The sequence below is a fragment of the Acanthochromis polyacanthus genome, chromosome 15, assembly GCF_021347895.1.
Source record: "Acanthochromis polyacanthus isolate Apoly-LR-REF ecotype Palm Island chromosome 15, KAUST_Apoly_ChrSc, whole genome shotgun sequence".
Classification (NCBI taxonomy): domain Eukaryota; kingdom Metazoa; phylum Chordata; class Actinopteri; family Pomacentridae; genus Acanthochromis; species Acanthochromis polyacanthus.
This window is the reverse complement of record NC_067127.1, coordinates 13,014,129-13,041,081: the sequence shown is the minus strand read 5'-3', so window position 1 is coordinate 13,041,081 and position 26,953 is coordinate 13,014,129. Positions and strand designations below refer to the sequence as shown.

General features: G+C 39.6%; 2 protein-coding genes across 5 annotated transcripts in view; one reads left to right on the top strand and one right to left on the bottom strand.

Annotated features, from left to right (window-relative positions):
• Window positions 1-11,816, top strand: part of khdrbs2 (KH domain containing, RNA binding, signal transduction associated 2) — a 78,253-nt gene extending 66,437 nt beyond the window's left edge. Inside the window, exons 11-13 of one of the 4 annotated variants that reach the window (XR_007947241.1) lie at window positions 1,435-1,523; window positions 2,634-2,697; window positions 5,046-11,816. The gene's annotated coding sequence lies outside the window, so the exon portion shown is untranslated. Of the gene's footprint in view, window positions 1-1,429; window positions 2,698-5,045 lie in introns of all 4 variants that reach the window. The other 3 variants (XR_007947239.1, XR_007947240.1, XR_007947238.1) reach the window with 3 other exon arrangements.
• An 8,240-nt stretch (window positions 11,817-20,056) lies between these two features.
• The window catches only part of prim2 (DNA primase subunit 2), a 29,198-nt gene continuing 22,301 nt past the window's right edge, over window positions 20,057-26,953 (bottom strand). The window contains exons 11-14 of the mRNA XM_022202703.2: window positions 26,599-26,725; window positions 26,262-26,344; window positions 23,456-23,524; window positions 20,057-20,724 (exon numbers count right to left, since the gene is read on the bottom strand). Of these exons, the coding sequence (XP_022058395.2) occupies window positions 20,494-20,724; window positions 23,456-23,524; window positions 26,262-26,344; window positions 26,599-26,725 (510 nt within the window). The 3' untranslated portion in view covers window positions 20,057-20,493. The remainder of the gene's footprint in view (window positions 20,725-23,455; window positions 23,525-26,261; window positions 26,345-26,598; window positions 26,726-26,953) is intronic.

Below are 26,953 nucleotides of genomic sequence, written 5' to 3'. Positions count from 1 at the left end.
TAAATCATAGTTTACAAACCGTTATAAACTACTACATTTCATGATTAAGTGCGAGAGTTTCTTATTTTCCCCGTGTCACACTTTTCTTACAGGATTTAAATATAATCTCCATCTCACTGCACATTCTCATAAATCCACCATTAAGTCTCATTTAAGGCAACTGCGAGTGTTACTGTTTCTGCGACTCTGACAGCTCATTAAAAACACAGTAAAGCACGGGCGAATAATTAAAACAATGGAAACAAAAGAGGTAAGTGGAAGCAAAATCTTTCTGAAACTGCAGTGCCATTACAAATAATTAATCATCTGATTAGAAAAACAGCAGAGTAGTGACTATATAAGGTTGGCTCCGAGAGAAGTGTGTGTTTGCACTGCGGCTGGCAAAGTTTTCAGATTAATTATACATGTGGGGAAGTGTGAGGGGAGAAGTTTTGCAGTTGCAGAAACCAAAGAACTCTGACCATTAAGTAAACAAAGCTATTAATTAAAGTATGTTACCTGTTATGGCCCAGCTTTTCTTCTTCAATCCTGCTTGCTTTTGTTTCGTTCGGACCTCTGCTGCTCAGTAATAATCTTATTGTATCACCGTGTGTGCATTTTTCACTCCGTTTGTTGTTTTGTAGCGGTGCAAACACAGCTACACTTAATCCCCGTTGCCAGATACTTGCTGTTCTATTCATAATTCATCTTCTGCTTCGAACATTTTTTTTCCCCACTTCCTTTCTGAAAATGCGTATAAGGGATAGCACCTTAATTGCACACTTGTGCTGATAATGCATAACAAGATTTATGAGCGAAGCTATCCCAGTTCGAGATGCAGCAGCAATAGTTGTTTAAAACTGTTATAAAAGAGGTTTCGCTGGTGAGGCTGCAGTAAGTTGTGATTGTCCATTTGCACAGTTGATATATTAGAAGGAATCGCTGCACACCTGAACATTTGGCATATGGTGGAAGAAACAACTCCCACACACTCTGTTTACTGCTGTAATAGATATTAATTAGTAACAAAGGCTTTCATCAGGTATTACAACAGTTCCACATCCTACATCCCATGATATTATCATCAACATCACAGCAACGCCCTCACTGCATCATCCGAGGTTTAAAAATAGAAAAAGTTGGAAACGGACAATAGATATATAATGGTAGTGCCAGTTTGTTATTCGTCATGCAAGATTAAAGAATGAAGAAATCATTGTGCCTGATTTAGTGAATAAATACTGCTTTTAACAGGTTTACATGCATCTTTGAATGTCACAATAGTGCAGTTCTAAAAAAAATGGTGAAATTCAGCTGTATGATAAATTGCAACACAGTCTTATGAGGATTTTTCTCACTCAGCAGCACTGTACCACGACTCCTATCATGCTCCCGTCATTTTTTTATTTCTTTTTGCAAAACTCCATTGTCTGTTTGTGCTTCTTTCCAGAGCAGAAGGCACAGAAATCGGCTCCCACAGGACTGAAGATCGTACTCAGCCATCAGACATGCTCGGGTGCCTCATCGGTCAGACAAGAAACCTGGTACGTATTCAACTTTGTTCTCAACGAAACACCTAACAAAAGAGTTATAGACAGTTTTCCTGGGTACGAGCTTGGAAAAGATTAGTTGTGGAGCTTCTATGAAGAATTATTGTGTCAGCCTAATGCAAAATTAACAAGACGTCTTCGGTTTGCACCTTGTGAATCGATCATGTTGTCACACGGGATGTTTTTCAAGGTTGTTTTCCTAGAATAACATCATTGTAAATCATCAGTGAGCAACGAAAATGTGTTCTTTATTCGGCAAATCTGTAAGAGACAGCATTTTCAGGGAACATGGCAATAAAGCAGTTTAGACGAGACAAGTTGGAGCGATTTCCTTCATTCATGGACGACTGTTCATCAAATCCAACTTCAGTTTTGCTGTAACTGCACAGATCACCAAACTGCCAAGAATAAGATGATTATTAAGTAGCTGTAAGTGAATATTAAAACCGTCGCAAAAATTGCTTCTTATTTCCAACTCCTTTCTGTTCAGAGTGGCTTGTTTTTTCAGACTAACTCTCATGTTTATTTGCACCTATGAGTTGGAAGTGATCAGTGTTGCTGGAAGCTCCGTGTCTGCCAGTGATGGTCCTGCAGACTTTGCCAGAAGCTCTCTCGGATCCATTTTCATAACAAGCATGCCGCCAGCTAGAAACCAGCCAAGAGCCGAAATCCCACAGCCTGCTATGGATGTGGATTCGTTTCTTAAAGAGAATGCCGCTCATGAAACTGCTCTCACACAGATTACAAAAGAGATTAAAAATAAATAAAGGCTCATTACTCATTGTACATGTTTTCATTGTGCACAAGTCTAAAGCGCTGAAAGACTTTGCAGCTGTCTTTGCATCTCTTTTCACACACACTTGGATCTATAGTGATACTTGTCCATTATGCCGGACTGTATCCTCGGGCACAGTAAAAACTGGCAGCTGTTCACTTTGTTGGTTTGCAAAGTTTATCACCTTTGGCAACTTTGTTTATGCAGCCACAACACTCTTAATAGAATCCACATCAGTCTATTTAGACACTCCCTGTGCATCTGTTCCTGTAAAAAAAGAAGAAAAAAGATAAAGTCTACTTGTGCTAACTTGTGTTTATTGTGCACAGAGATGAAATTGGACTTGGAGAGAAAAGATAAGGAAAAATGAAACATGATGGGAAAAACCCACAGGTAAGGAGGTGGTGGTATCTGTGATCAGCTACTTTTCTCTGTTAGAATTTGTCTGTGTACTTATGGTTGATTTTGACTTGCATTTAAAAGAAAATTGTGGTTCAGAACTTTGCTGGAAACGTTTCTACCAACCTTGAAAAACATGTTTTTTCACAAAAAAATCACATTCCTGTGCTTCATTTTGGACCATTCAAATTCTGCAGTCTACAAAACTATTTCACTCAAGTTAAATGTGAGAAACAATTGTTTGAGGTTATAGCTGTTTGTATTGACTCTTAAGTCATTAGCTTTGACAGTCGGGTTAATATTAAACAGTCTAACAGATTTGAAGACTTCTAGATCATTCAGGCCGACATTTCCTTCAACATTTGAGCAACAACGGTGATGAGAACAGTGTTATTAACTTTTGGTAGCAACTCTAAGAAATGCTTTCACCTTTTGACAAATGCTCTTTTCTGTTTTCTTGCCAAGAGCTAGACAAGGCAATCAGTTTCAATCTATGTATATATGTAGCCAGAGTCAGAAGCAAAAGGAAAAAGGCAGAAAACAGCTCTGTCCGAAAAGAAAAAACCCATCTAGTCAAGAAACAGTCCAACGCATAATCCTCATCAAACCATTCAGGGTTTGCAGGGATGATTATGTGCAGCAGTAAGCATGATCAATCCATGTACAGTGAAGAAAATGAATCTGTGTAACCCATTTTGACAGAAATCTATGCATTTTCCCGTTTTGTTTCTGATGATTTGATAAGCAAAAAAGTCAATTAAGTTTGAATGAATAAAACCTAAATTAGCAAAACACAATTTGATCCTCCATGATTATCATTTTGAGTTTGGTGATTTACCTTTGGCCCTGGCAAAACTCTCTGGGGGTGTCAACAGTTAATCTGTGCAAGAAAAACCTTGTCGCTTTTGTCTGTAGTTTTGGTACAAATTAAATTATAATGAAGTAGAATTTTAGATTTGCTTGTAGGCGGATTTTGCAACTTTTGAACAGAGCCAGTTCATCTGTTTCAACCTGCCTCTCCTCTTTATTCTAAGCTCAGCTACTTGCTGCTGATGGCTTCATATTTGTGTGATGGAGTAGCTCTGGAAATAGTGTTTATCTTTTCATATAACTGTAAAGCAAGAAAACAAATACGCTTTTTAACCTATTCCTTGTCAAAGTGAATCTGATTATGGAAATTTTGTCGCTGACTTAGTAATCAGACGGGGAAATAAACATAAATATGTATGATTGAAAATAGACCTTGCACATCTTGAGTTGATACCAACACAGTCTGCAGTCATGTAATGATACCATCTGCTTATGAGCACTGACTGGCTACGAGGAAGAGCGAGAGAGAGACATCCTCCGATATGCGACACGCTGTACCCGCTAATTCTGTCAGCCGCCGACTGAACAAACAAATGGTAGCTGCTCACTCCTTCCTGCCAACTCTCACGCTCGCTTTCTTATTTTCTGAAATAATTGCACCTATTTGTTTTTAACAAGACAATGAGAGCTCATTTGAAAAGGTCTAGGTGAGAGTGAGGACATCTCGCTGCTTTCATATCCATCTCAAGGACAAGCTGATTGTCTCTGGCTAAAAGCTGCATCTCCATACAAAACGTCACCCTGGATGTCAGACGCACGTTGACAGATTATAACTGGGGGATTCATAAAGAGACAGTCAGTGGATCGAGGGGAATTACTGCACTGCATTTGATGCACACCCAGCCAAAATGTCAGACTCGGGGCTCAGAGGCCTCCTGCATATACAAACGGCTACACTCCAAGGACACCAGTGTCATTTGTCACACAAATCAGAATCAATTCACATAGACGATTACATGCTTGTCATATGAATAGTTCTACATACCGTTAGGCTGTCTGAGAGGAACTGTTTGACATTTAGGGAAATCTGCTCATTTGCTGTCTTGCCAAGAGTCAGATGTGAAGATTGATGCCGCCCTCATGTGAGGCTGTTGAATGTGAAGCAGACAGGTGCTTTATCATAACACGCACAACAGAAAAAAAAGACTGATTTTTACATTTTATATACAGTTAAAACAAATGAGAAATCATATGTTGATTAGGGAGCTTTAGAGGTTCTGGAAGGCTGATTTTTTTTATATGTAGAGAGAGCTAAGCTAACTGATTAGTTGTACTCTCAGCTGTAGAATGGTACCAGTCTTCTCATTAAACTCTCAGCCAAAAAAAAAAAAAAAGCAAGTAATTTCCAAAATGTCAAATTAGCTTTCTGAATATTTCATTTCAATTGATTGCAATTTTTATTTTTATTTTTTTTTTTTACTTTTTCTGTTTTTCAGTTCATAATGTATATGCTTATCTCTGTTTTCTTACAGGTTGCCATGAAGCCAAGAAGTTCCCTCCCTGGTACATAATAAAACCTTTAACGTGTGCTAAAGCATCTGAGTGTTATGTTTTTTCAAGCTGTTAAAATGTCCTCAGGTTAGAAAGTTTTCATGTCAACCAAAATCTGCACAAGAGGAGAGTTTTTGCAGTTAAAAATGCACTGAATTCACTTGTTATATTATGTATGTTATCAGCATAATTTCTCCTCTGTTCAGTTTTATTAAAGTGGTATTTTGTATTGTGGTCGGTCTTATGGCCTCAAGTAAAGAAAAGTGATTTTTTTTCTTCTTTTTTTTAAAATCTCAACACGACTGCACCTTATTTTAGCCGTGTTTAGAGGTGTTGTCATCTGGCGGCTGCTGTCATTACCAACCCGAGTGCACCCTGTGTCTGTTCCCAGCTCACTAATAAATGGTTCACTTAGTGCTGCCAACATGAACATGTTAGTTCATTAAGCAAGTCGAGCCCACTGCTGGTGTTCTGGCCAAATGTCACAGCTACTTTACAAGCCCAACCCGTCACTGCTGCTGGAATATATACTTCAGCAGCCAGTCACAGCTCACCTCTTTGTCATTTTCTGAGTGGTAGTCATAATGAATGGCGCCGTCTGCGGCTCTACATATGGTGCTCTGTGATTAACACTCGAGATTGATGGGAGCAATACAGGCTTCTGTTCAAATAAACGTTCATGACTGTCCTCTTTCTGAATTTGTGTGCTTGTATTTGATTTACTAAACAATAAATCGATAGCCTCGTAATGCAGGCAGCACGTCGCCGCTCCTCACAGCGTGCTCGACTTGAACAGCTTGCAGGGCTAACGAGTCAGATTTCATGCAGAAGATCATCCATTTCTTATCTCTTTCGGTGGATGGGGATTTTCATGAATCCAGCTCTATTGTACGGCAGACTCATTTCATAAAAAAACACCCATCCCTGATTCTGGCATTTGTTTAATTCACTTGCTCCATGCCATAGCATCCACACAGCCTGTCAGACAGTGTGGCATTTATCTTCCTCGATGTCACTTGATCTAAATATTGGAAACACAGAAGCACCGAAGTGGGTCAGGATCTACACGAACACCCAGAAATGTTCAATGATGCAAAACAGTGTATGGTAATAACTAACACGCAGCATTTCCCCCAGCCAAGGACGGGTACCTGAGCAAACTCAGCTCTGTTTAGACAGCTGCTTGATGACCCAGAATAGGAAATGAGGGCTTATAATCACCAGCGCCTAAAAGGGCCTCTTCACCAGCGTAGCACTTGTGATGAAATGCTTTGCAGAGTCAGAGCCCTGGATGCGTTTTGATGATTTTCCACGTTGTTTCCTTGTGACAGGAGGGGAAGACGTGTAGCTTGAGCTGCAGTTTTTAGGAAGTTGCGTGTTTCTGCAGACAGATATATGATCTTAGCTCCATTTTTTTTTTTTTGCAGAAAAGCCTTACCCCCAGGCTTATTACAGCTATTTTTAGAGAAATAATAGGTTTTGACATGTTGTCTTGCACAGTGCACATGGATAAGCTCAGCACGCAAGTGAATTGTGCTAACTATGTTTTCTACACACCAAGTCATTCAAATATTTCAAAAATAAGGCTGTTTGGATGTACAAAATGTTTTGCAGGATGTAGGTTTCCATTTTTACCAGGATTAAGTTGCCCAATTAAAAAAAAATCCCCCCATAAAATACACTGGAAAAACCAACTGCATCATTCATTATTGTGATTTTGAACAGTCTGGGCTCACAGTGCATATTTGCTGGAGTCACTTTCGAGGAAAACTAAACCAGTCCACCCTGAGTAATGTCTTCCAACAAACAGTGGAGTCTGAATCTCTTCCAAATGAGAGTGTTTTCATGCATAATGCAGGTATAAGCTGCTAAAGTCATCTCCATATTTAGATTACTAATAGCTATTTATGAATAAACATATTTCCTTGGCAACTGAGCAACTGCAGACTAGAAATGCAAAGGCAAATCATGCCAGGTCATCCGTAGCTTATTAAGCTATTGCATCAGATTTTTACAGAATCTGATGGAAATGTACATCCATCCATTCATTTCGCTATATATGCTTTATCCTGTATCCTGAATCTGTACAGGAGGCCTTCTTACTGTGAGGCAACACTGCAAACCAGTGTAGAATATTTCTTAATAGCTAATTCACACATTGCCGCCTGAATTTTTAGAACACACCTTTACTTTGTATTTGTCAAAATTATATTAAGTCAAATGCATTCATAAAACCTTTGCATCAATGGACCGGAGTATGACTCATCCAGAACACCTGTCTAATTCAAGTAGTTTATTTTGGACCAATATTAAACCACTTACAGTTTGTGGGGGGAAAAATACGCTGTAGATTTGCTTTGAACATCCATAGTTTGAAATGAAGAAGTTTCATTCATTTTTAACCTACATGTGAAATAACACATAGGTCTCATCTGGTGCGAAACCCTGAAGGTACATAGAAAAATATAATATTTATGTTTTCATTTCATGTGAAAGTGAGTTTTGGTTTAACCCTCAGCGGTTTGCTTATTATATAGATCGGCTCACAGCCTGTATGCGTTTCCATCTCGTCCTCTGCTGCTTGTTGCAATCTGAGAGTGCAACAGATTACAACCTATATTCCAGTTATTATTTCAGGTGAGGTGCACCACTCCTAGAAACCCACAAATCCAATCTTCCCACAAACTACCTCAAAGATGAAGATGAAAGCGCTGCATTCATCTGGCATCTGTTTCTCAGCTCTTTTATGCTATACATACCCCCATGAGTTCAAGTGCAAGATACCATGTCGGATAAATGCCTCTGACAGGCGAGACTATGATGTAGCTGTCAAGATTCAGAGTCACGGATGTCCCCGATGAAGCCTTTTTGTTTTGTCTAGATTGTATTTCCTTTCACGGCATAGGAAATAGTACACAGTTGTTGAATTTGATCTGGATGACAAAAGTACCTACAGGAGCTATTGCTCAGAGGGCAAGGTGATCCATCCAGCCCACACAAACAGACAGCTATTGATTCAGCAGTTGATTGTCAGTCAAGGTCATGTTTGAGTCTTTTTGTCCCTGGGTACTTTAATGAAGAGCGCATGACAGGACTTTGCACTTTCTTTGCTCTTTACAGCCAAACAATAGAAATTAGTTTGGTGCATTGCATCTCTGCACAGGACAGTCAGTGGTGCTCACAGTAACTGGCAGTCAATAACTGGGCTTTCTACACAAACATATATATGTATGAGGAATTATATAAGGAATCACACAACCTGTGACTGTGCTGGAAGCAAGGGAGGAGAGAGACTGCAGGATAATTACTGACAGCTTCAGCTATTGTCAAAAATTCACGGTTCAACCCTGAACTCAATATGTGAGCAAATGTAATAGGAAAATGCCCATATTCTCTTTAAAGTGCACGTGTAAGTTGATGCCTCTATTCATTACATTAGACATGAACTGCTTTTGTCACCTGGGTTCAGGCATATGGGTTCTGTAAAGCATCTTGAGCCTATTCAAATTGTAATTGGCGTGATATAAATAAAATTGAATTGAACTGAATTGAATTGAATTGAGTTGGGGCTGCACTTCGCCTTACAGCAAAAATATCCCCGGTTCAAATCCCGGGGTGGGCCTGGGATCTTACTGCATGGAGTTTGCATGTTCTCCCTGTGCATGCGTGGGTTTTCTCCGGGTACTCCGGCTTCCTCCCACAGTCCAAAAATATGCTGAGGTTAATTGATTACTCTAAATTGCCCGTAGGTGTGAATGTGAGTGTGTTTGTCTGTATATGTAGCCCTGCGACAGACTGGCGACCTGTCCTGGGTGTCCCCTGCCTTCGCCCGAGTCAGCTGAGATAGGCTCCAGCACCCCTGCGACCCTAGTGAGGATCATTTGTTGTGATGTTGCTGCTGATTCATTAAAATCAGATGATTCGTGTTGAAGACAGGTTTAGTTCTAGTATCAGAAGTGCAAGAAGAAAAATGGAAGTTTAGTTCTGCTATGTCAGAGATTTCAGGAATAAAATAACTAAATGAGTCTTTATGCCTCCAACTTTATTTTACAACATTGAAATAATGAAATAATCACAGATAATATAAATAGCAGAGAAAACCTGAGTGTAATTTCCTGAAAAGTCTATGAAGGAAAAGCAGCTTTATCCTGAAAGATCAGAATCAGCTCCAACATCTGCATCAGACAGCATCAAGTCAACCAGAAAGAAAAGAAAAAAGAAAATGACTTCTTTCCGTTCACATCTGTTCTGCTGCTCACATTCTTCACCTTTATAGTCCACTTTGAAAAGTTCAGCAGACAGGTGCTCTGCTTTGGAGTGTGACGATGTCGTCGGTGATGTGGAGAGTGAAGCTTCCGTTTCACCCACAGCGTGCTTTAGGACACCCGGGTTGGACTTGATGTCTGAAATGCTGACCGACAGCTCAGATTTAACTGTCTGTAGTTCTGTTTTGATTGATGTTAAATATTCACTGAAAGCCGCCAGGAGCTGGGTCTTTAAAATAACCGCCGTCTCATTACAGAGTGAAAGTAGCAGTTCCTCCTTAAGGTCAGAGATTGCAGCATCTGAGGACCTCTTCAAAAGAAGACGTAGTTGATGAAAATATACTGGAGCAGGACCAGAAAGACCATGACCAGCAATCCTGGAGATCTTAGGCAGTGTCTCCCTCAGGTGGGTGTCAACGGTGTTCACAGTCAGGTCTGTGGTAATCCTGTCAAAAAACAAAACAGAAAAAAATCTAGATTATAAATCAACATGTAACCAAAGCACTGTGTGTATAACGCCATAGTATAGGATGTCAGAAAATGTCAAAGTATAGTATACTTTTCAAGAATAACATAGCATGGCCTGTAGTTCATAGTATAGCATGTTGGCAAAAAAACCCATAGATTATTATGTGGTTGAAAAAGTGCAAAATGATAGGATGTTGCTTAAAATTGTCATGTGTGGTATGTGGTTCAAAAAATGTCATAGTGCAGTATATTGTCAAAATAGTATGTTATTCAAGAAAACAGAGTATAACTCTGCCTTGGCTCTACCCATGTAGTCACTTGGAAACTATGATGTCAAAGGGACGACGGAATCATGTTTATTTTGTCTGATCTGTAGCTTAGTAAGTTAAAGATATGCTTTTGGAGCTGCAGGTTGCTGGTTCAAGACCAGACCCTTTTTAAAAATTTTTGAAAAACTTAGACAAAGGAACAAAGTAAAATGCCTGCACTGAGACTTGATCCTGCTACCTTCCACTTGGTAGTCTCTCTTCTTATCCACCTGAGCTACTCACACAGATGCTGATTTTTCTTATTTTTTGTGTATTTATCATCGATTTTTTTGTCGTTTTTGAGGTTTTTTTTAACTCAAGTTTCATCTTGACCATTTTTCTCAGGAGGTTGGACTTCAGCCTTTGTGCTGGAGGGTTGAACCCTCAGTTCCAAAACTTTCCAAAGTCTCCAGACCTCCCAAGTCCTCAGGACCTGAGCTTTCACATAGTCTGAGGGCTGAAATTTTCTAAGTCCCACAGTGGATCTCTGTTAGATTTAACTTTCAGACAGTCCAAGGACTGATATCTTCTAAGTTCCTGAGTAGTTCTGTGTTAGTTTGAACCTTTTGACACTGAGGACTGAAAACCTAAAAGTTCTTGAGCAGTTCTCTGTTAGTTTGAAATTTCTGGTTCACAGAAGCCTTAAAACTTGTGACCATGAGTCTTGATTTCACATTTAGACCATAGATCCGAGTTCTTCTCAGACCTTCACCTGTGGGTTCTTTAGAAATCCTGAACAAACTTTGATTCTCTTCACTGAACAGTAACGTTTGTGGAGATCAAAAGGTAACATTAGTTCGATCGATGCCTTCAACTACTAGTAGACTTTATCTGGAAAGCAGTTTTCTGAAATGAGTTCTTAGTAAATCTGTCCACAGTCAAACTAAGATCATAGAAAGAGGAAATGAAGAGGAATTAAATCTTTGAATGTTGACCTAAAAGGTTGGTTTCAGGAATTATTCCACCTACAAGGTCCTCACACATCCACCGTAAAGGAACATTCCACCAAAAATCCGTGGACATGCACCTAAAATCTTGGTTTAGCCAAGTATTCCATCCAAAATCCTCAAAGAGACCTGAGGGGCTGGTTAAAAGGAATATTCCACCTAAAACCTCAACTTGGGCAGTATGTGTAGCAGCGACAGTCGAAAGAGGCCCTCTCTGGGTGGAAGAACCTCGTCTGACTGGCAGCTCCCTTTCTGCTCTTACCTTACTCACTAAACTCAAGTACCATGTGGGGAGGCATGGCTCAGTGGGTAGAGTGGCCGTCTTGTAACTGGAAGGTTGCCAGTTTGATCCTCGGCCCGTTGAGCTCATGTTGAGGTGTCCCTGAGCAAGACACTGAACCCCTAATTGCTCCTGGTGGGTTGTGGTTAGCGCCTTGCATGACAGCTTCCGCCATCAGTGTGTGAATGGGTGAATGTGGTGTATCATGTAAAGCGCTTTGGATAAAAGCACTATATAAATACAACCATTTACCATGGAGGACTACAGTAGTCTATGTTGACAAATGCAAAAAGAGGAGGTGCTCTCGGAAGTCCACAGTGCCAGACCACCCCCCCGGCCTGTTCGATGGCTGCGTCTGGACCATGGACCTGCAACACAAGAACACCTGCTCGCTGTGAAAGATTATTGAGAGCAGTGTTTGTGATTTCTATGTAGAACACTATGATGTTTGCTGAGCTGTGCTCTATTAAATGATTTAAGAATATGGAGCATTGCTACTGTTTATTATTGTTCTCAGGTTTACTGTTAAATGTGTAGAGTGCTACTAACTGCATTTTAAAATTTACATTACTGCACAGACAACACGGTCTCACGGGGATTCGTGAAACTGTCACGTCAGTTTTTGTTTCGGTTTCGTGTGCACCAACACGATGTCGTCATGTTTTTCGGGCCGCTCACCACGAGCGAAACCCGCTGTGGTAATCACATCTGAAAGTGGTTTATACCGGCGGATTCATGACGATCTAAGCCGTCCATTGGCGTTTGCTGCGGCCGGATGTCAGGCGGCTGCAATGGCGGCCGCAGCGGCGGCCGCAAACGCCGATGGACAGCTTAAATCGTCATGAATCCGCCGAATTTGCATAGGAATTTAAAGAATGTCCGGCGGCCGAAGCAGCGGCCGCAAACGCCAATGAACAGCTTAGATCGTCATGAATCCGCTGGTATAAACCATATGTGATTGCCACAGCGGGTTTCGCTCGTGGTGAGCGGCACGAAAAACATGACGACATCGTGTTGGTGCGCACGAAACCGAAACAAAAACTGACGTGACAGTTTCACGAATCCCCGTGAGACCGGGCTGGCACAGAACATTTAACATTATTTTACCACAGATCAAAGGTACAGATTGTTGTTGTTATTGGGTAGTACTCATTTTGATTTAGACTGATTAGTATACAGAACCCTATGATGTTTCTGGTTTACAGCTGAGAACTAGTTGCTAAAAGTATAGAATATTATTTCTTATTTTAGGTGTGATAATTGTCAGTAAACATTCTAAGAAGTGGAAATTGACAGGGTTGTTTATAGTGCTGCTCTTGCATAATATTTGTCACTTAACTACCCTCAGGATACTGTCGTTGAGCTTATTAGTTTTACATAACAGCCAGATGCTGCAGCTAATGATGTTGTAATTCACATAAACAAGGAAACAAGTTCATCATAATTTGAATGCTAACAGTCCAAATGAAAAGTTCAGATACAGCTTTTTTATTGGGTTAAAAAACAAAACAAAACAAAAAACTTTGTAAAAGCAAGAGGTCGGTAGCAGCTTTCATTTTTTCTTGCAACTTTTCGGTAGCCCCCCAAATGATCTGTTGTACCCCTCTGTGCCCCCCCACTAAAATTTATCTGGATCCACCTTTGGCTATTACTGAGTTATTCCCTTATGTTTGCATTTCTCTGCTAAAATGCCCAGAGGGCTGCTGCAGTAAGCTGTTGAATCGATCAGGAGCTTACACTGACTTCACCTTATCAGTGTGGAAACCCAAGGGACTGTGTTAGTACTTTGTCTCAAGTGAAAGTATTCCACATCATTTTCTGGATTGAATAAAAGGCAGCTAATGCAGGAATTGCACACTAGAGTCGCTCTCACATTTTCTAATTAACATTTTTCTTCGTCCTTTGCATTCAACTTACTTTTTGACCATGACAGATGAATAGGAAGAAAATGTTAATAGGATTTTTAAAAGAAATATATCTTGATGTGAATGTAATCACTTGATAGATGACTGCAAAAGGTTAATTTTGCAGGTCTTTTTTTAAAATCTAATTTGATTGCATAAATTTTCATGTGCTTATAAGGACAAAATAGGTTCTGTTGCTTGAGGACAATTTATGAAATGCGATTTCAAAAGTGTGATTCATTAGTCAGTGTGCATACAATCCAAACCTCGTGAGGTGTTGACAACATGCTGGAGGGCATGCTGATGTCATTTTGACAGCCCAGAATGTCATTTGGGGCTTATACTGAAGTCGCTGGTGCAAATCTGCACTTATGAGGCCATCACCAGCTAAGACACCAACCTACAGACAATTATGGAGCTTGGTAAAACCGCAGGTCTCTGTCGTGAGTGCTGCTGGAGACCCTGTGAAGATGAAAAATGCATGTCAGTGGTGAAAAATCCCAACTCCCCGAGGGGTGCTGAAGCTACAAACCACGAGAAAGAGATTAACCAATGCAGCTGTGAGAGAAAGAGAGGTGAGCTGCCTGTTCTGTGCTACTCCTCGTTCACTCTCTCAAACTGATCGCTTCGAAAATGATGTAGTTTCTAATAAATGGTCAACAGAAGGCGTGATTTAATGGAGAAAACAATTCGTGTCAACTTGAATGGCCCAAAGGATGGTCTGATCATAAAATAATAAATCTGCTGCTTTCGCAAGAACAAAAGCAAAGCTTAAAAGCTCACCAAAACACCAATATTTCATGTTTCATAGTCCTGCCAATAAGACAAAGCATTGCATTCTTTTGCTATTTTGTTTGGTAGAATTTGTCTGCTAACAGTTTACAGAGATGACATGAAACTGCAATCTATAAGGTCTGAAAGAAAAGATCAGATATTTGTGCTTCATCTGAATGCTGCCTTCCAACTTAAACTGATGGCGTGAGAAACATGCACTTCAACAGCCTTTTATCTTGCTTACCAAAATGTACCCCTTTAGGAGGGTGTCAACAGAGAAAATAAGGTGGAAAAAAACTTCTTTTGTATCCATCCATCTCAAAGGGGCAATCTAGTGCACTCATGTGAGCTCTGGGTCATCAATTTATCAACGTCAAAGAGGAAATCCAAAGGATTGCTCTTAACTCTGGTTCCTCACACTCCCATCTTTCTTATCTACTGCCTGTCCAGACGGCTAACTCAGTGTCAGCTCATGAAGCATCAACAAGCTCCGGTGCTCTGTCTCCACCAACACCCCCTGCAGGGAAAAAGGACAGGCACTCAGCTGGTTGATTGTCAGGGCCATTATGTCCCCCCAACATCCCACAGTTCCCGCTTCCACAATTCCCTCCATTAACAAGGGGGTTTGCTTCCCACTTCCCCTTTGATGTGTCACACTCTGCTGCAGATTTGTTTTTAATATGTGTGACAGAATCCACTTAACTGGTCGTACAACCAAGTGAGAAGACCTTTTTTTACCGTGAAGCAACAGCAGCCATTCTGCTCAGACTTTGCACGAAAAATTCCAGTCTGTGTTTCCGAGTGTTACATTAAATCACAATCAATTAAAGATCAAACAGCATCAGAGAGGCAGCCATTTGTGTTTATATGATTGACATTATGCTACAAAAAGACTTGAATAAATATGAATGAAGCAGCCAGCAGATATTTAGTTGCTTTCATTTGAAGGCATTGTTAGAAATACCCTTTTATTTAAAGGAGGAGATCAGTGCCATTCTCAGATCCATCTATTAAATATGAACGCTCAGCTAGTAGAGGGTTTGCTTTGCTTTGCAGGAACACTGGAAACAGGAGGAAACTGAAACGGTAACAAAATCTGCTGCAGCTCCTCTAAAGCCAACCAATTGAAAAGTTACACTATTACCGTAAAGCCAAAACCTGTAGTTTTTGTGCTTTACAAATGATATATAACATGTTGACGAATATTAAATAAATAAGGTGTATTTCTAAAAAGCCTTAACCATCTGTTCATCAGAGTAAAGTCTATGGTGCTTGCTGTAATTGCACACAGCACAGGTTTTCTCAATGGCGCAGTCCGAATCCACACAGAATGATGTCCACACAGGGAAAAAGAGGGGGAGTATTGTAAACAAAGATGCAAGATGTTTTCAAGTCAGTTGTGGATATGCTATATGATCTAATTAAATTCAATCTTCAAAGCTCAAATAACTCATGGGAGAAATAATTATGGAGAGAAATATGTAAATGCAGACTCTCTTCTCAGTCAGGCAAGCTCTACAGTGTATGGGGCTCAAATAGATGGCCAGTGTTTACGAAGCAGTTTGATCCACAGCAAGAAGCTGCGTGTGAGCTGCTGTGATTAAAACCTGTTTACCAAAAGCAAGCAGGAGCCGGGATTTTTTTTTAGCAACTAGTTCTCCACGCTCACAGGTTTTGCCCGACATAAAGTCTAACACGAAGCGACAGCATGGCTGCAGGTGGAGCTTACAAAGAGTGGAGAGTTTGTGAATGAAGTTAATCACATGAGCTGCGACTCACACATCTGTCAGGTTAATGAGACAACGCCCAGGGGAATAATGATGAGTTTACATACAGCTGCGGGAAGTTTGCCTCCAATTTTACAATCAGCACGGTTGTCACATCTCCTGGTTAATTTTGTCCTCTGGGAAAGATCTTGATGAGAAATATGTTGTTTGACATGCTAGGATTTTATTTTTGATTTTTTTATTTATTATTATTCTTTTAACTTCATCATGAAGAAACCAACATTACATTCTGCATCATAACAAGAACTGCCAGGTTTCACAAGAATTGGATAAACTGCTGATGGGAGTGTAACTGATGCTTCCATCTGGTGTTACAATCAATACCAAACAGTGTCACTAAGAGACAGTAATGGACACTCTGGGATCTCCAGATTTAGACCAATGGAGCGATGCCAACAGGTGCACAGACGCAGGCACTTTGTCTTTAGGTTGTGACTGACAAATTCACATTTGTATTTCAAGCCAAAGGCAGTATCAATAATGCCTCCCATCCAGAACCAAAAATCAATTCCCGTCTATATACAGAGCTGGCATGTTCACGCTTTGCGTTCATCTCAAAAACATGCAAGTTAAATAAAAGGAAATTCTGCCTTCTGTGTGTGCCGGGATGAAATCCAACACTCAGATATGATAGTAGGGAACAAAGTGAGGAGACTGTGTGACATTTAATTAAGTTCATTTTCACAAAGTCAAACATTTAGAGATTATAGTGATTAATGAAAGCGTAAACTTACCTCTGTGAATTGTACTGTGTACTGTGGATTTCAGATGTTTGAAATTATATCATGTTACTTTAACTGCAGAAGGATATTAAATAATACTAGACTCTTCAATAAAGGTTTGGACACACCTTCTCATTTAGTGTTTTTTTTTTTTTTTTTTTTTAATTTTCGTCACTATTTACATTGTAGATTCTCACTGAAGGCATCAAAACTATGACTGAAGACACATTATGTAGTAAACAAAAAAGGGCAAATTGAAACAGTGACTCTTGAGTGAGTGAGGCTTGCAAAGGTAGAGAGTGAAATGAAGGCAGCAAAGTTTGTTTTTTCAGCAAGACAATGACATGAAGCACACAGTCAAAGCTACACAGAAATGATTTAAAGACAGTAAGGAGTATGTTCTGGAGTGACCGAATCAGAGCATCGACATCAGGCCAATTGGAAATTTGTGGCTGGATTTGAAAGGGGCTGCTCATTCAATATCCCTGTGAGACCTGACAGAGTTAGAGCAGGTATGCAAAGAAGAATGGGGTAAGACTGTGTCCAATTGTGCAAGGCTGATTGATACCTACCCACACAGAACCAAAAGTATAATTGCGGCCAAAGGTGCCTTTACAAAATACTTACATGGAAGGAGTGAAAACTATATCCTTTGTATTTTTAATTAATTGACATTGCTCTGTGGAAGCATGTTTTCACATTGATATGAAAGCATCTTTTGTTATAAATTTTAGTTTAAAAAAAGCCAAATTATATTGACTCTGAGTCAATAAAAGGAGAAAACTTCCAAGGGGGGTAAACACAATTTTTGTATTCGTTAGTGAGTCACATAAATGTTCATAGGAAACTGAATTTCCTGAAAGTGAAAAACATTTTTCTGATCGGTCTTGTGACACATCAGACAGGCTTCTTCACTTCAAAATGCAGTCGTCAGGGCTGTTGTTTGCAGATAGGGGCAACCTATTCCGTGGAGAAAAACGTTTCGTCCTGCTTTCTTTGCCAGCAATGAAAACTTCCAAGCACTGTGTGTTTAACACATCTCAAAGGCACTTTGAGGTGGACTCAGAATATTTGGAAAATGCTCACGGATGACATTGAAGTGTATCTGGAGAATAAAGGAACAAAGTGCTACCATTATTTTTAAATGAACCCCTGTTGACAATGGAAATCTACATAGCATTTCCAATTTGGATAATTTGGACTGGAAACATGCTATTGTAGCGGATGTTTTAAAAATGAAAGGCCAACTTCAAATGCAAAACTGTGGTTCCTTTGTTCAATGCAGCATTTAAACCTAAAATCAGCTGTGATAAAAAAAAAACAAAAAACAGTAAATCACATAAAAACAAAGTTCAAATTTATGATTTCATGAACTAAAAACAATGGTAGTTGCTAGAGGTACGGACCAATGCACTGCTGAACGCGCTTTGCACCGACTCTGTATCATACGCTGAACAGCAACTTTGAAGGCACAATCTTACCTGAAAGTCCACTCACAAGCTTTTTTTTCCCCCTCGGATTTAACTCACATTTCACGCTCTTCATCAGCAGACGGCGTTCACTCAGTTGTCATGGAGATGGCTTAGTGGTCAGTCATAACTTCATGAAACCTCACATGTTTCAAAGACTCAATTCACGTTGAATTCCACACTTCCCAAAATCCGTTTTTGTCTAATAATAAAAAAGTAGATACTTGTCTCGTCAATTTAATGTAAATTCCAGATTTTCAAGCCTTGCTAACTCAATGATACTCGCCTTACAGCCTGCAATGGGATGCCAGCTGACTCACCAACCATTTCGATTCACAAAAGGATATTTTTGAGTGTTTGCTGAAATAGCACCTTTCTAAAATTGTCCCTTGGCTGAAAAGTACTTTGAAAAATGAGTAGTAGTTCCTTCACTTGTCACTCCTTTTATCTGATAAATTTCATTGTTTCTTGATAAACTGGCCCCTGGCTAAGTGAGAATCCCTGAAACAGCTTAAATCAAGATGCTGTTGCAGATTTTACCTCCATCAGGCTCAAATCTTTTACCTTGACACAAAAATATTCATTTCCTTTATATGTAGCAGCCCAATGATGCCGACTGTGACAACAATGCAACTAATTTGACAAGAATACACTAAAGACTCGAAATACTCCATTCATCCTCCCACTGAAAAGCTAACACTTCATCATGACTACAAAGATCTTGAATAAGGAATGAGACAAATCTCCAGTCTGAGACATACAAGTGTGTATTACTGGATGTTATCTAATCCTTAAAAATAAAGAGAACCCAAATGCACACAAATCCGCAAATTACACTGAGCTGCCTCTGGTAAGGCATATTAAATAACAAATCACACTGCTACACATTTGGTCCCCTGGGTGAAATTATATTAGGATGACGACAGAGAGAAACATCATGCACTGAATAGAAATAAAAACAAAACACAGTGTAGTCAGTGCATACACTAATCATTGCTACTGATGAATTACCCTTTGATTCGTTTTGGTGCCATTTCACATCATAAGGCGACAATTCATTATTTTTGACACTGGCTCATAATTTCAGTTTTTCTTCTTTTCATTCTTTGGAGCATTTATGAGTTCCAGATTACAACAAAAGCTTTACTGCAGCTGCACAACCTTGCATACAGATCCGCCCCCTGTACGTCAGCTTCTATATGAAGCTCAGGATACAAATGCTTTAGTTAGGTCTAGGATTACATTTCTCACCCTTCTGGATAATGCACCATCCTGAGAACACCTCTGGCCCATGTAATGACAGGAAGGGAACAAATCAAACGACGGGAGAAAAGAAGTTCATGACTAATGATTGTAAATCCATTTGAAGGAGATAAACACAGTCCTAGTCGACTGCCTGCCCACAGTCTAAGAAAGTGCCAGCTTTGTCAAACGTAGTCATGCTCTACCAAATATTAAACATCAAGGGTCTCTTGCTGACAGCAGCCCGGCTGCGCACTGTTATCCCGTTGCCTTATTATACTGAATAAATCCTCTCCATGTCAAGCACCATGCCTGGATTTTAAGACCTAATTTAATTCCAGCTATGTGCAGCTCTGATCCTCTGACGCCATGAGCGTGAGACACTGATGCAGTGTGGTCCGAATGCGTCAGAAAAGGACTCTTGGAACAGAGAATCCTGTGAATGACAGATTGAAAAATTAACATTCATTAAATTATAGAAGTTTTCACAAAATCATCCAATATTTCCCTTAGCCTGTGGGAAAACGCATTTATATTCATACAATTCCAGTTCTCCAGTACCTCTAATTAAATCTAAAGTTAGATTGTCTTAGTAAAAGTGTGGACGAACGCACAAAACTGTACCTCCTAAAGAGCCAAGATTAGACGAGCAGCATGTGTTGCCAAGGCCACAGCTGTACAAAAGGTTCGACTTGAAGACAGTCATCATTTTTCATAAATTATTGAGCAGCGGTTTGAGTGAAAGAGAGGGGAATTATCTCTTGACCACGTATGCTTTGAATAAATTACATTGTGCACCATGAGGCAATATTCCAAGGCAGCATAATACAACTGTGAAAATTGTTTATTTCCATCCATCCTTCTGCCACCATTCATCCATAATGCTGCCAGCAAATACAATGACATTGTTTCTGAGACAGCTGGGAAATGTTCTAGTCATCACCCCAGAAAACCATGTCTCTGCCAAAACACTGTGCTCTGTGACTGGGTATAAGCCATCCGAGTTCAGACCAGAGTGAAAACAAAGACAGCAAACCAAGTGACTACTTTCAACGCAACGGTTAATCGGTAGAAAATGCAGGAGAAGTTACAAAGTAGAAAACTCAACTTTCATGTTGAGCTTTGAAAAGGTTAACTCAAAGCTGTTGGATGTAAATCAGTGAAAGATTTTTGATACGCAACTAATACAGATACAGCGACTTCAGAGGATTGAAGCCATCATACAAATATTTATTTCTACATGTACTTTGAAAAGAATGCAAATCATGCATCTTGAAAGAAAGAGTCCAGTTCTTCTGTCATCTCAGCCAGATGCTGGGAGACGTTTGCTGCTGCTGCCGCCTCTCGAGCTGCAGTTGATCCTCTGCCCGACTTTTCTTGCAACCTCTGTGTAGTGTCCATCTCTCTCTTTATGTCCTTGCCCCCGCCCAAAACTTTCTGGCTCTCTACAAAGTACTGGTTGGGGTGATTGAGCGAGAAAGTGATGTCCTCAATCTGCTCGAAAAATGAGAAAACACAGGAGAGGAAGGTCAAGAGAAAATAAGAGCAGTCTTAGTTTTCACCGAAGTGACAGGTTGGGAGCGTAATGACTGATTCCATGTAATACCTTTTCGAAGGTGGTTTCCACCTCCTTCATTGGGGACTCTGTGGAATGGTTTACTAATTTATAATTTCCTAACAATTTACTAATTTATTACCATTATCGAGGACCGCAGGCTTTCACAGCCACATTAGTGAGCCAAGTCACCAGCTAACTATTCCATCAGAGCACAGTGAAAAGATGAAACGGCCTTTTGGGAAATAAATGTCAAAATCACTCATAGTAACAAAAATCCTATGAAACAATTAACAGATGAAGTTCAAATGCTCTCTCTGTGACCTTTTGCATGATTTTTTTAAACAATTATGTTGTTGTGGCTGATGTTTTCTAAAGCTTTCACACTGAAGGAATATTTTTTAAATCACGGTGACACATTTGAGCACAGCAGCATCAGCACCGTCCACGTAGAAAATTAAGGACTGCAAGGAGGCACTTTGTCATTTCTACCTGTTGAAGAGTGAAGGAAATTATTTGAAAAAAAATATAAACATGTTGTAGCATTAACAACACTTAAAGGGCCCTTAAATAGGGACTTTACAGCTTCCAAGTACAGCACGGTAATATATCTGCAGGAAGGCTGAAATGGTTGATGATCAGTTCCAACTACTCCTCCGGCTGCTGAGATGTTTGGCTTCCCAAAGTGAGTCTGCACACTTGCACTCAGCACACTGTGTAAAATCATTGCTTTGAGCAGCTGCTAGCATCATAAAAATGTGAATTCAATGTGTACATATTGTCCTGTGAGGCAAATTAATTCATTTTACACATGACTGCGGAACGTAGCATCTTTGTTTTTTTAATCGATTGCTCGCATGGAATAGATGAATGTATGCGGAATGACTGGGAGCAAACAAATGACCCACACATTGTTAATTAAACACAACAAACAGCAACCCAAGTAGCCCTGGGTTACAACTGTATGTTCTCCACAGAAAAAAAATGTAGAGCAGATGTGTGACTACCAACTAAAATCAGATTCAAATCATAATTACAATAAAACTGAATTATACATGAAAGAGACTGGATCTGGGCTTGCTTTATCGTTACATTTTAGATGATTTTTAAGTAAGACTATGCCACCTTTGACGGACAAAAACACACCCTTGCTCAATTCAGTGCACTCAGATGTCTTGCTGCTACGGCATACTGGACCACAACAGACTGTTTTGTTATACTAATTAATAATGTAGAATAAAGTAACCAACTGTGGCTATGTAAAAAGTACAGAGTTTTGTAAAATTATTATTTTTAAAAAGGGCAACATCTATATTCATGTTGTAGGATATTTGGGGGGCACTGCAAATTTTATTAAATCTCTGAAACCCAAATCCAGCTTGTAGGTTTGAAAAGTGTGTTGCTTTAAAAAAAGAAAAAAAACATAATTTACCAAAGCAAAAAAAGTGCAAAAACACACAATAATCGGACTTGTCTAGTGGTCCTTGAACCAGTCTTTTATAGTTATTTTTTTACGGGAAAAATAACCAAATCTAAGTTCTAAATTGCTGTTTTTCATTCAATCAATTACATCCACATGCCTCATTTAAAAATTTCACACCAGTTGCAGGAACTAAAGTGCAAAACCTGGAGAGGCCATGATGAGCTTAGCAGCAACTAACAGTCAGGCATCAAAAATTCAGGGATAACGGGCCGCATGTACACAGAGCAGATAGGAGACAAATATGGAAACAGGTTAAAAGTGTAAGTGGTAAAATATCTACTGTATAGAGAGCCACTATTTGTGGGCACTTATAAAAAACGTTTTACATGTTGATTACAGGTTTTTAAAAAAATGGAACAGTAGATACTAAAAACAGTCAACCTTCGTTTTTCTTTCTGTATGATTCCTGGCATTTTAACTTTGTCCTACTTCACATACAACATTTTTGATATCTCTCTACTTCTAGTCATAATAGTGCCGCTGCCATAGAGGTGTAGGAATTTATACTGCAGTGAAAATTGAGCCCACATTGAGTAAATAATGTGATAAAGAGCTTGGGGTTCAAAGGGTTAAAATGAATGAAGGATATTATCTCAATCTCTTGCAATAATTCTACAGTACTAAAAGTAAAATGTGCAAAATGATTTCCCTCTCGAGAAATTAATTCAACTGATGCTTTATTTTTGACAACAACAATCGGTCCACCAAGGACACAGTGTATCAAACTGTGTAAACGCATTCAAGGAGAGTGAAAGAAACCACTCACAGATCAGCATGTGTTCCACTAATGATTATCTCTGGCAAACATTTGTGTGCATGTTTGTGTGCCAAACCCAGCTGAATGACCTGCATATGCAGTCACATTATGAAGTGTTGTCAGTTTTAGGCCTTACTTTTTTTTTTTTTTTGACTAAAAGGGATGATGAGTCAGGCATCCCAAGTAAAACAGACTAAATTAAATAAGTATCCACGGGGTAAAAAAAAAAAAAAAAAAAAAAAAAAAAACAGTTCACAATGCCATTATAAACCTATAAAAATTAAGTGGCTATGACAGCCAGCTAATGATGGATGTGATGACAGTTCTGGGTCTTGCTTGAGCCTTCATAAGTGAGATGCAAGGACCAGACCCCTGCCTCTGTTACAGGTAGACACAGTTACTCCCCACATCAAAGAAAATCTGCACTTACATTGTGTGTCAGCTCAAAGTATTTCTGGCACGCCAGCTGGTAGTGCATTCCTTTAACCAGCTCCAGGATCTGCAACAAAAGGCAGAATATACAGAAAGAAAGTTAAACTCTTTTGAGTTAAGATACTGACGCAGTGCATTTTACCGAAGACGCCGTCAACAATTTGTGCTGCTGCAGCCCCGTATTCAAATGTTGTTTTTATTGGCTTTTGGTCAATTGCTTCATAACAAACATACCTCATAAATCATAATGACAGCAGTGAATCCATCCTTCAGGAAATCTTTGCAAATGTAATAAAAACAGATCACTTACTCGGGCTAATTTAAATATTCATGCCCTGAGTCAACAGTTTGTAGAATAGCCACTGGCAACAATTACACATTCAGGTCTTTTGGTACATTTCAATTTTTGATTTTCTTTTTTATTTATTGAAGCTCTGTAAAGTTGAAAAAGGAGTGTGTGAGGAGAGAGTCTGGAGCCCGAGTTTTGGCTGGATCACATTAGGGCTCTCATATTCTTAAAAGAAAATATGAACAGTACACTGTCGTGGTGTGACTGCATACTCAAGGTGAGTGACCTGATGAAAAATACATCCAAGGTCTTCGGCAGTCAGTAAGAGAGACACTCTTTTGAGGAGTCTGTCTGCATTCGGTTCCTTCATTATTCCCTATATTCCTGAAGGCTGCCTCCAGCGTGATACTGCCAGCAGCATGCTCAACACTGGGGCTGCTGTTAGATCAGTAATGAGCTATGCTCTGTTTCAGCCAGATATTACAGTTTTTATTACAGGTTTTGTTTGCTTAGTGGAATATTGGGAGCATTTGCAAAAATGCACACGAAAGACTGACAATAAAGGGAAAACAGTAGGTGTGCTGTCAGTATTATTTCAGTTTTCCCTCATGCCAAAGGGCAAATATCACATGAATGTAATATTAGGATTTAATTTCTTGTTTGTGAGGTTTATTCTTGAGGGTTGCAAGGGGGTTAGAGAAGGATGTCAAAGATTTGCAAGGCATTGAATCATTTTGTTCCAGCCTTAACTACCTTTAAACTTTAGGTCTTTTCCAGAAAGGTTTTGTGTGTCACCACATGAAATTAACAGTACAGCAAATCAATATGATTTTGACAATTGTGTTTAAGCGGATATTGTGGCGACATTCCAGGATGAATTCTTATCAGCTTAGTAATCCTGTATCATTTTATCTAGCATCACTCTGACGTTGACATTTGAAGCTTCAGGAGTAACATCTGAAACTATGACATGGACTACCACAAAAAAGCAGCTTTAGTGATCCTGTAACCTTTAGCTCCCCTCCCCCCACCCCCACTTTGTTCAGTGTTTCATGACCAAAGGATTTTGTGTTTAATGTTAATTAACAAATATCAGCATGCTAAAACTCCAAACTAAAGTGGTGAGCTTGGTAAATATTAGACTTCCTAAACATCAGTTTGTTAGGATTGGCCACTGACTGAATATCAAGATGGACATCATTAAAGAAACTCAAAAGTAAAGCCAAAATATCTGCACAGTAGTGAATGGTGCAATATGCTTATACCATGTCTCTACCACTACTGCAGAGATAACATCATCACAAAAGATGGCAGCAACCATTTCTGCTATAATTTAATTCTATTTTGGTGCAACTGGAAGAAATGATGATGTACCATCCATCTGGATTTACAGTCTATAGTACTGCCAACACGAGCATGTTTGTGTTAGTATTATCAACTATCTAAAAAAGCAACGCCTGTGCAGAAGAGATTGAAACCAGTAGGGGGCGACTCTTCTGGTTGTGCGGTTGTCTTTTCACTTGATTTGTCACTCTCAGTAAATACTGTTCCTAAGGGGTTTATTGTCTCTGTTGCTAGCTTCAAGACTTTCCATTTAGAGTAATGTTGATAATCTATATTTCGATTGACAAGTAGCCTCCATAGTGACATGTGTCGTATCATTGACTTCTCAGTCAGACCCACCCCTTAATTCTTCTGATTTTCAAAACACCACGATACCAAATTCCATATTTAAGGCTTCAAAATGGTAGTCCACAAATCAATGGGTGATGCCATGGTGGCTATGCCCATTATCTATATGCAGTCTCTGGTTAGCATCAAAGCTTAAAGCATCACTGGACTGAAGTAAGGTCTCTCACAGCCTCTAGCATGGCAGCATACTATTAAGACGTGTAGGCTGTAGTCTATATGGCAAAACTATTGTCCCTCTGTGTATTCTGCTTAAAGAGTAACTACCCAGATTTTCCAAACCCTTTTTATCATTCAAAAATTATTATTATACCTATATTAGGTATACCATACTCTCCTCTGTCACCTGTGCTTATATCTCCCAATTCAAATCTCCTATAGATCCAGAGTCAGCCTGACCACATTGATGGCAAACTGTTCTCAGTCAGTGTCAACACAGTGAGCAACCTCGTCTGCCAATTTTTGAATTCTTTTTCTTTATTTGACATGGATTTTATAAAGTTCCTGCCCAAATAAAGTTTCCTGGATAACTCGATAGCCCCTTGGTTAGGGCGCATATGCTATGAGCTGTGAGTCACTGGTTCAATTCCCAGCTGTTTGGGACTTTACTGCATGCCAATCTTCTCTCTTTCTCCACATTTCCTGCTTCTCTACACTGCACTGTTGGAATAATAGCAAGAATACCAAAAGAATAAAAAAGTATGAAGTTTCATGACACAGAAGACGAAAGGTAGCATACAAAATGTCCCCAGTCAGAAGCAGGTAACAGTGGCCAGAGGGCTCTTCAACCATTTGACAGACCGACAGCGCACAGGATGGCACCCACCTGACTGATTCCACTGGGAGACACCTTGTAGAACTGCAGCTTCTGCTTTAGCAGCTCTGGATCACTGTGACGGAATGGGCATCCTACCAACATGAGATGGAAATTAATTAGAAAATAATTAGATGTGTAAATAAGTAATTAAGACAGTGTATAGCATACAGATGAGAAAAAAAGGAAGATTCAGCAAGTGAAAACCACAGATAATTTAGGGTGGACAGTGTCCACAGGAAATTGCTTCAGTATTTCCATGCCAACACATCTAACGAAAAAGCCTCATAATGACAGCTGAGTGGCTTATCAAATGGGTAACAGCTTCTTCCAACAGCCATCAACTCACCATGATGGTCGCCTTGGCTGGGTGGATTTGATAAAATCACCTTCATGCAACTGTAGGGGGTGTAGTCTGTTCGCTTGCCTTCTTTGCCAAACATGTGGCGGATGCTGTAGGCATATGCTTTGTCAAACTAGAGAGAGAAAGAGAGGGAGAGAGAATAGCGGGTAAAAGAGGAAGAGAAGGCATTAGTGAGAATGAGAGTGTAAGAGGGACAAGGTTGGGGTGAAAAGAGACATTGTCATACATCATGTCAGTTTTGACAGGGTGTTTTCTTCAATGAAATATTGAGCAATTAGAGAGAACCTGCTGTAGAGGTGTCGCTAAACTCGAGATAGCTGAATTACGGATACTGTAATGT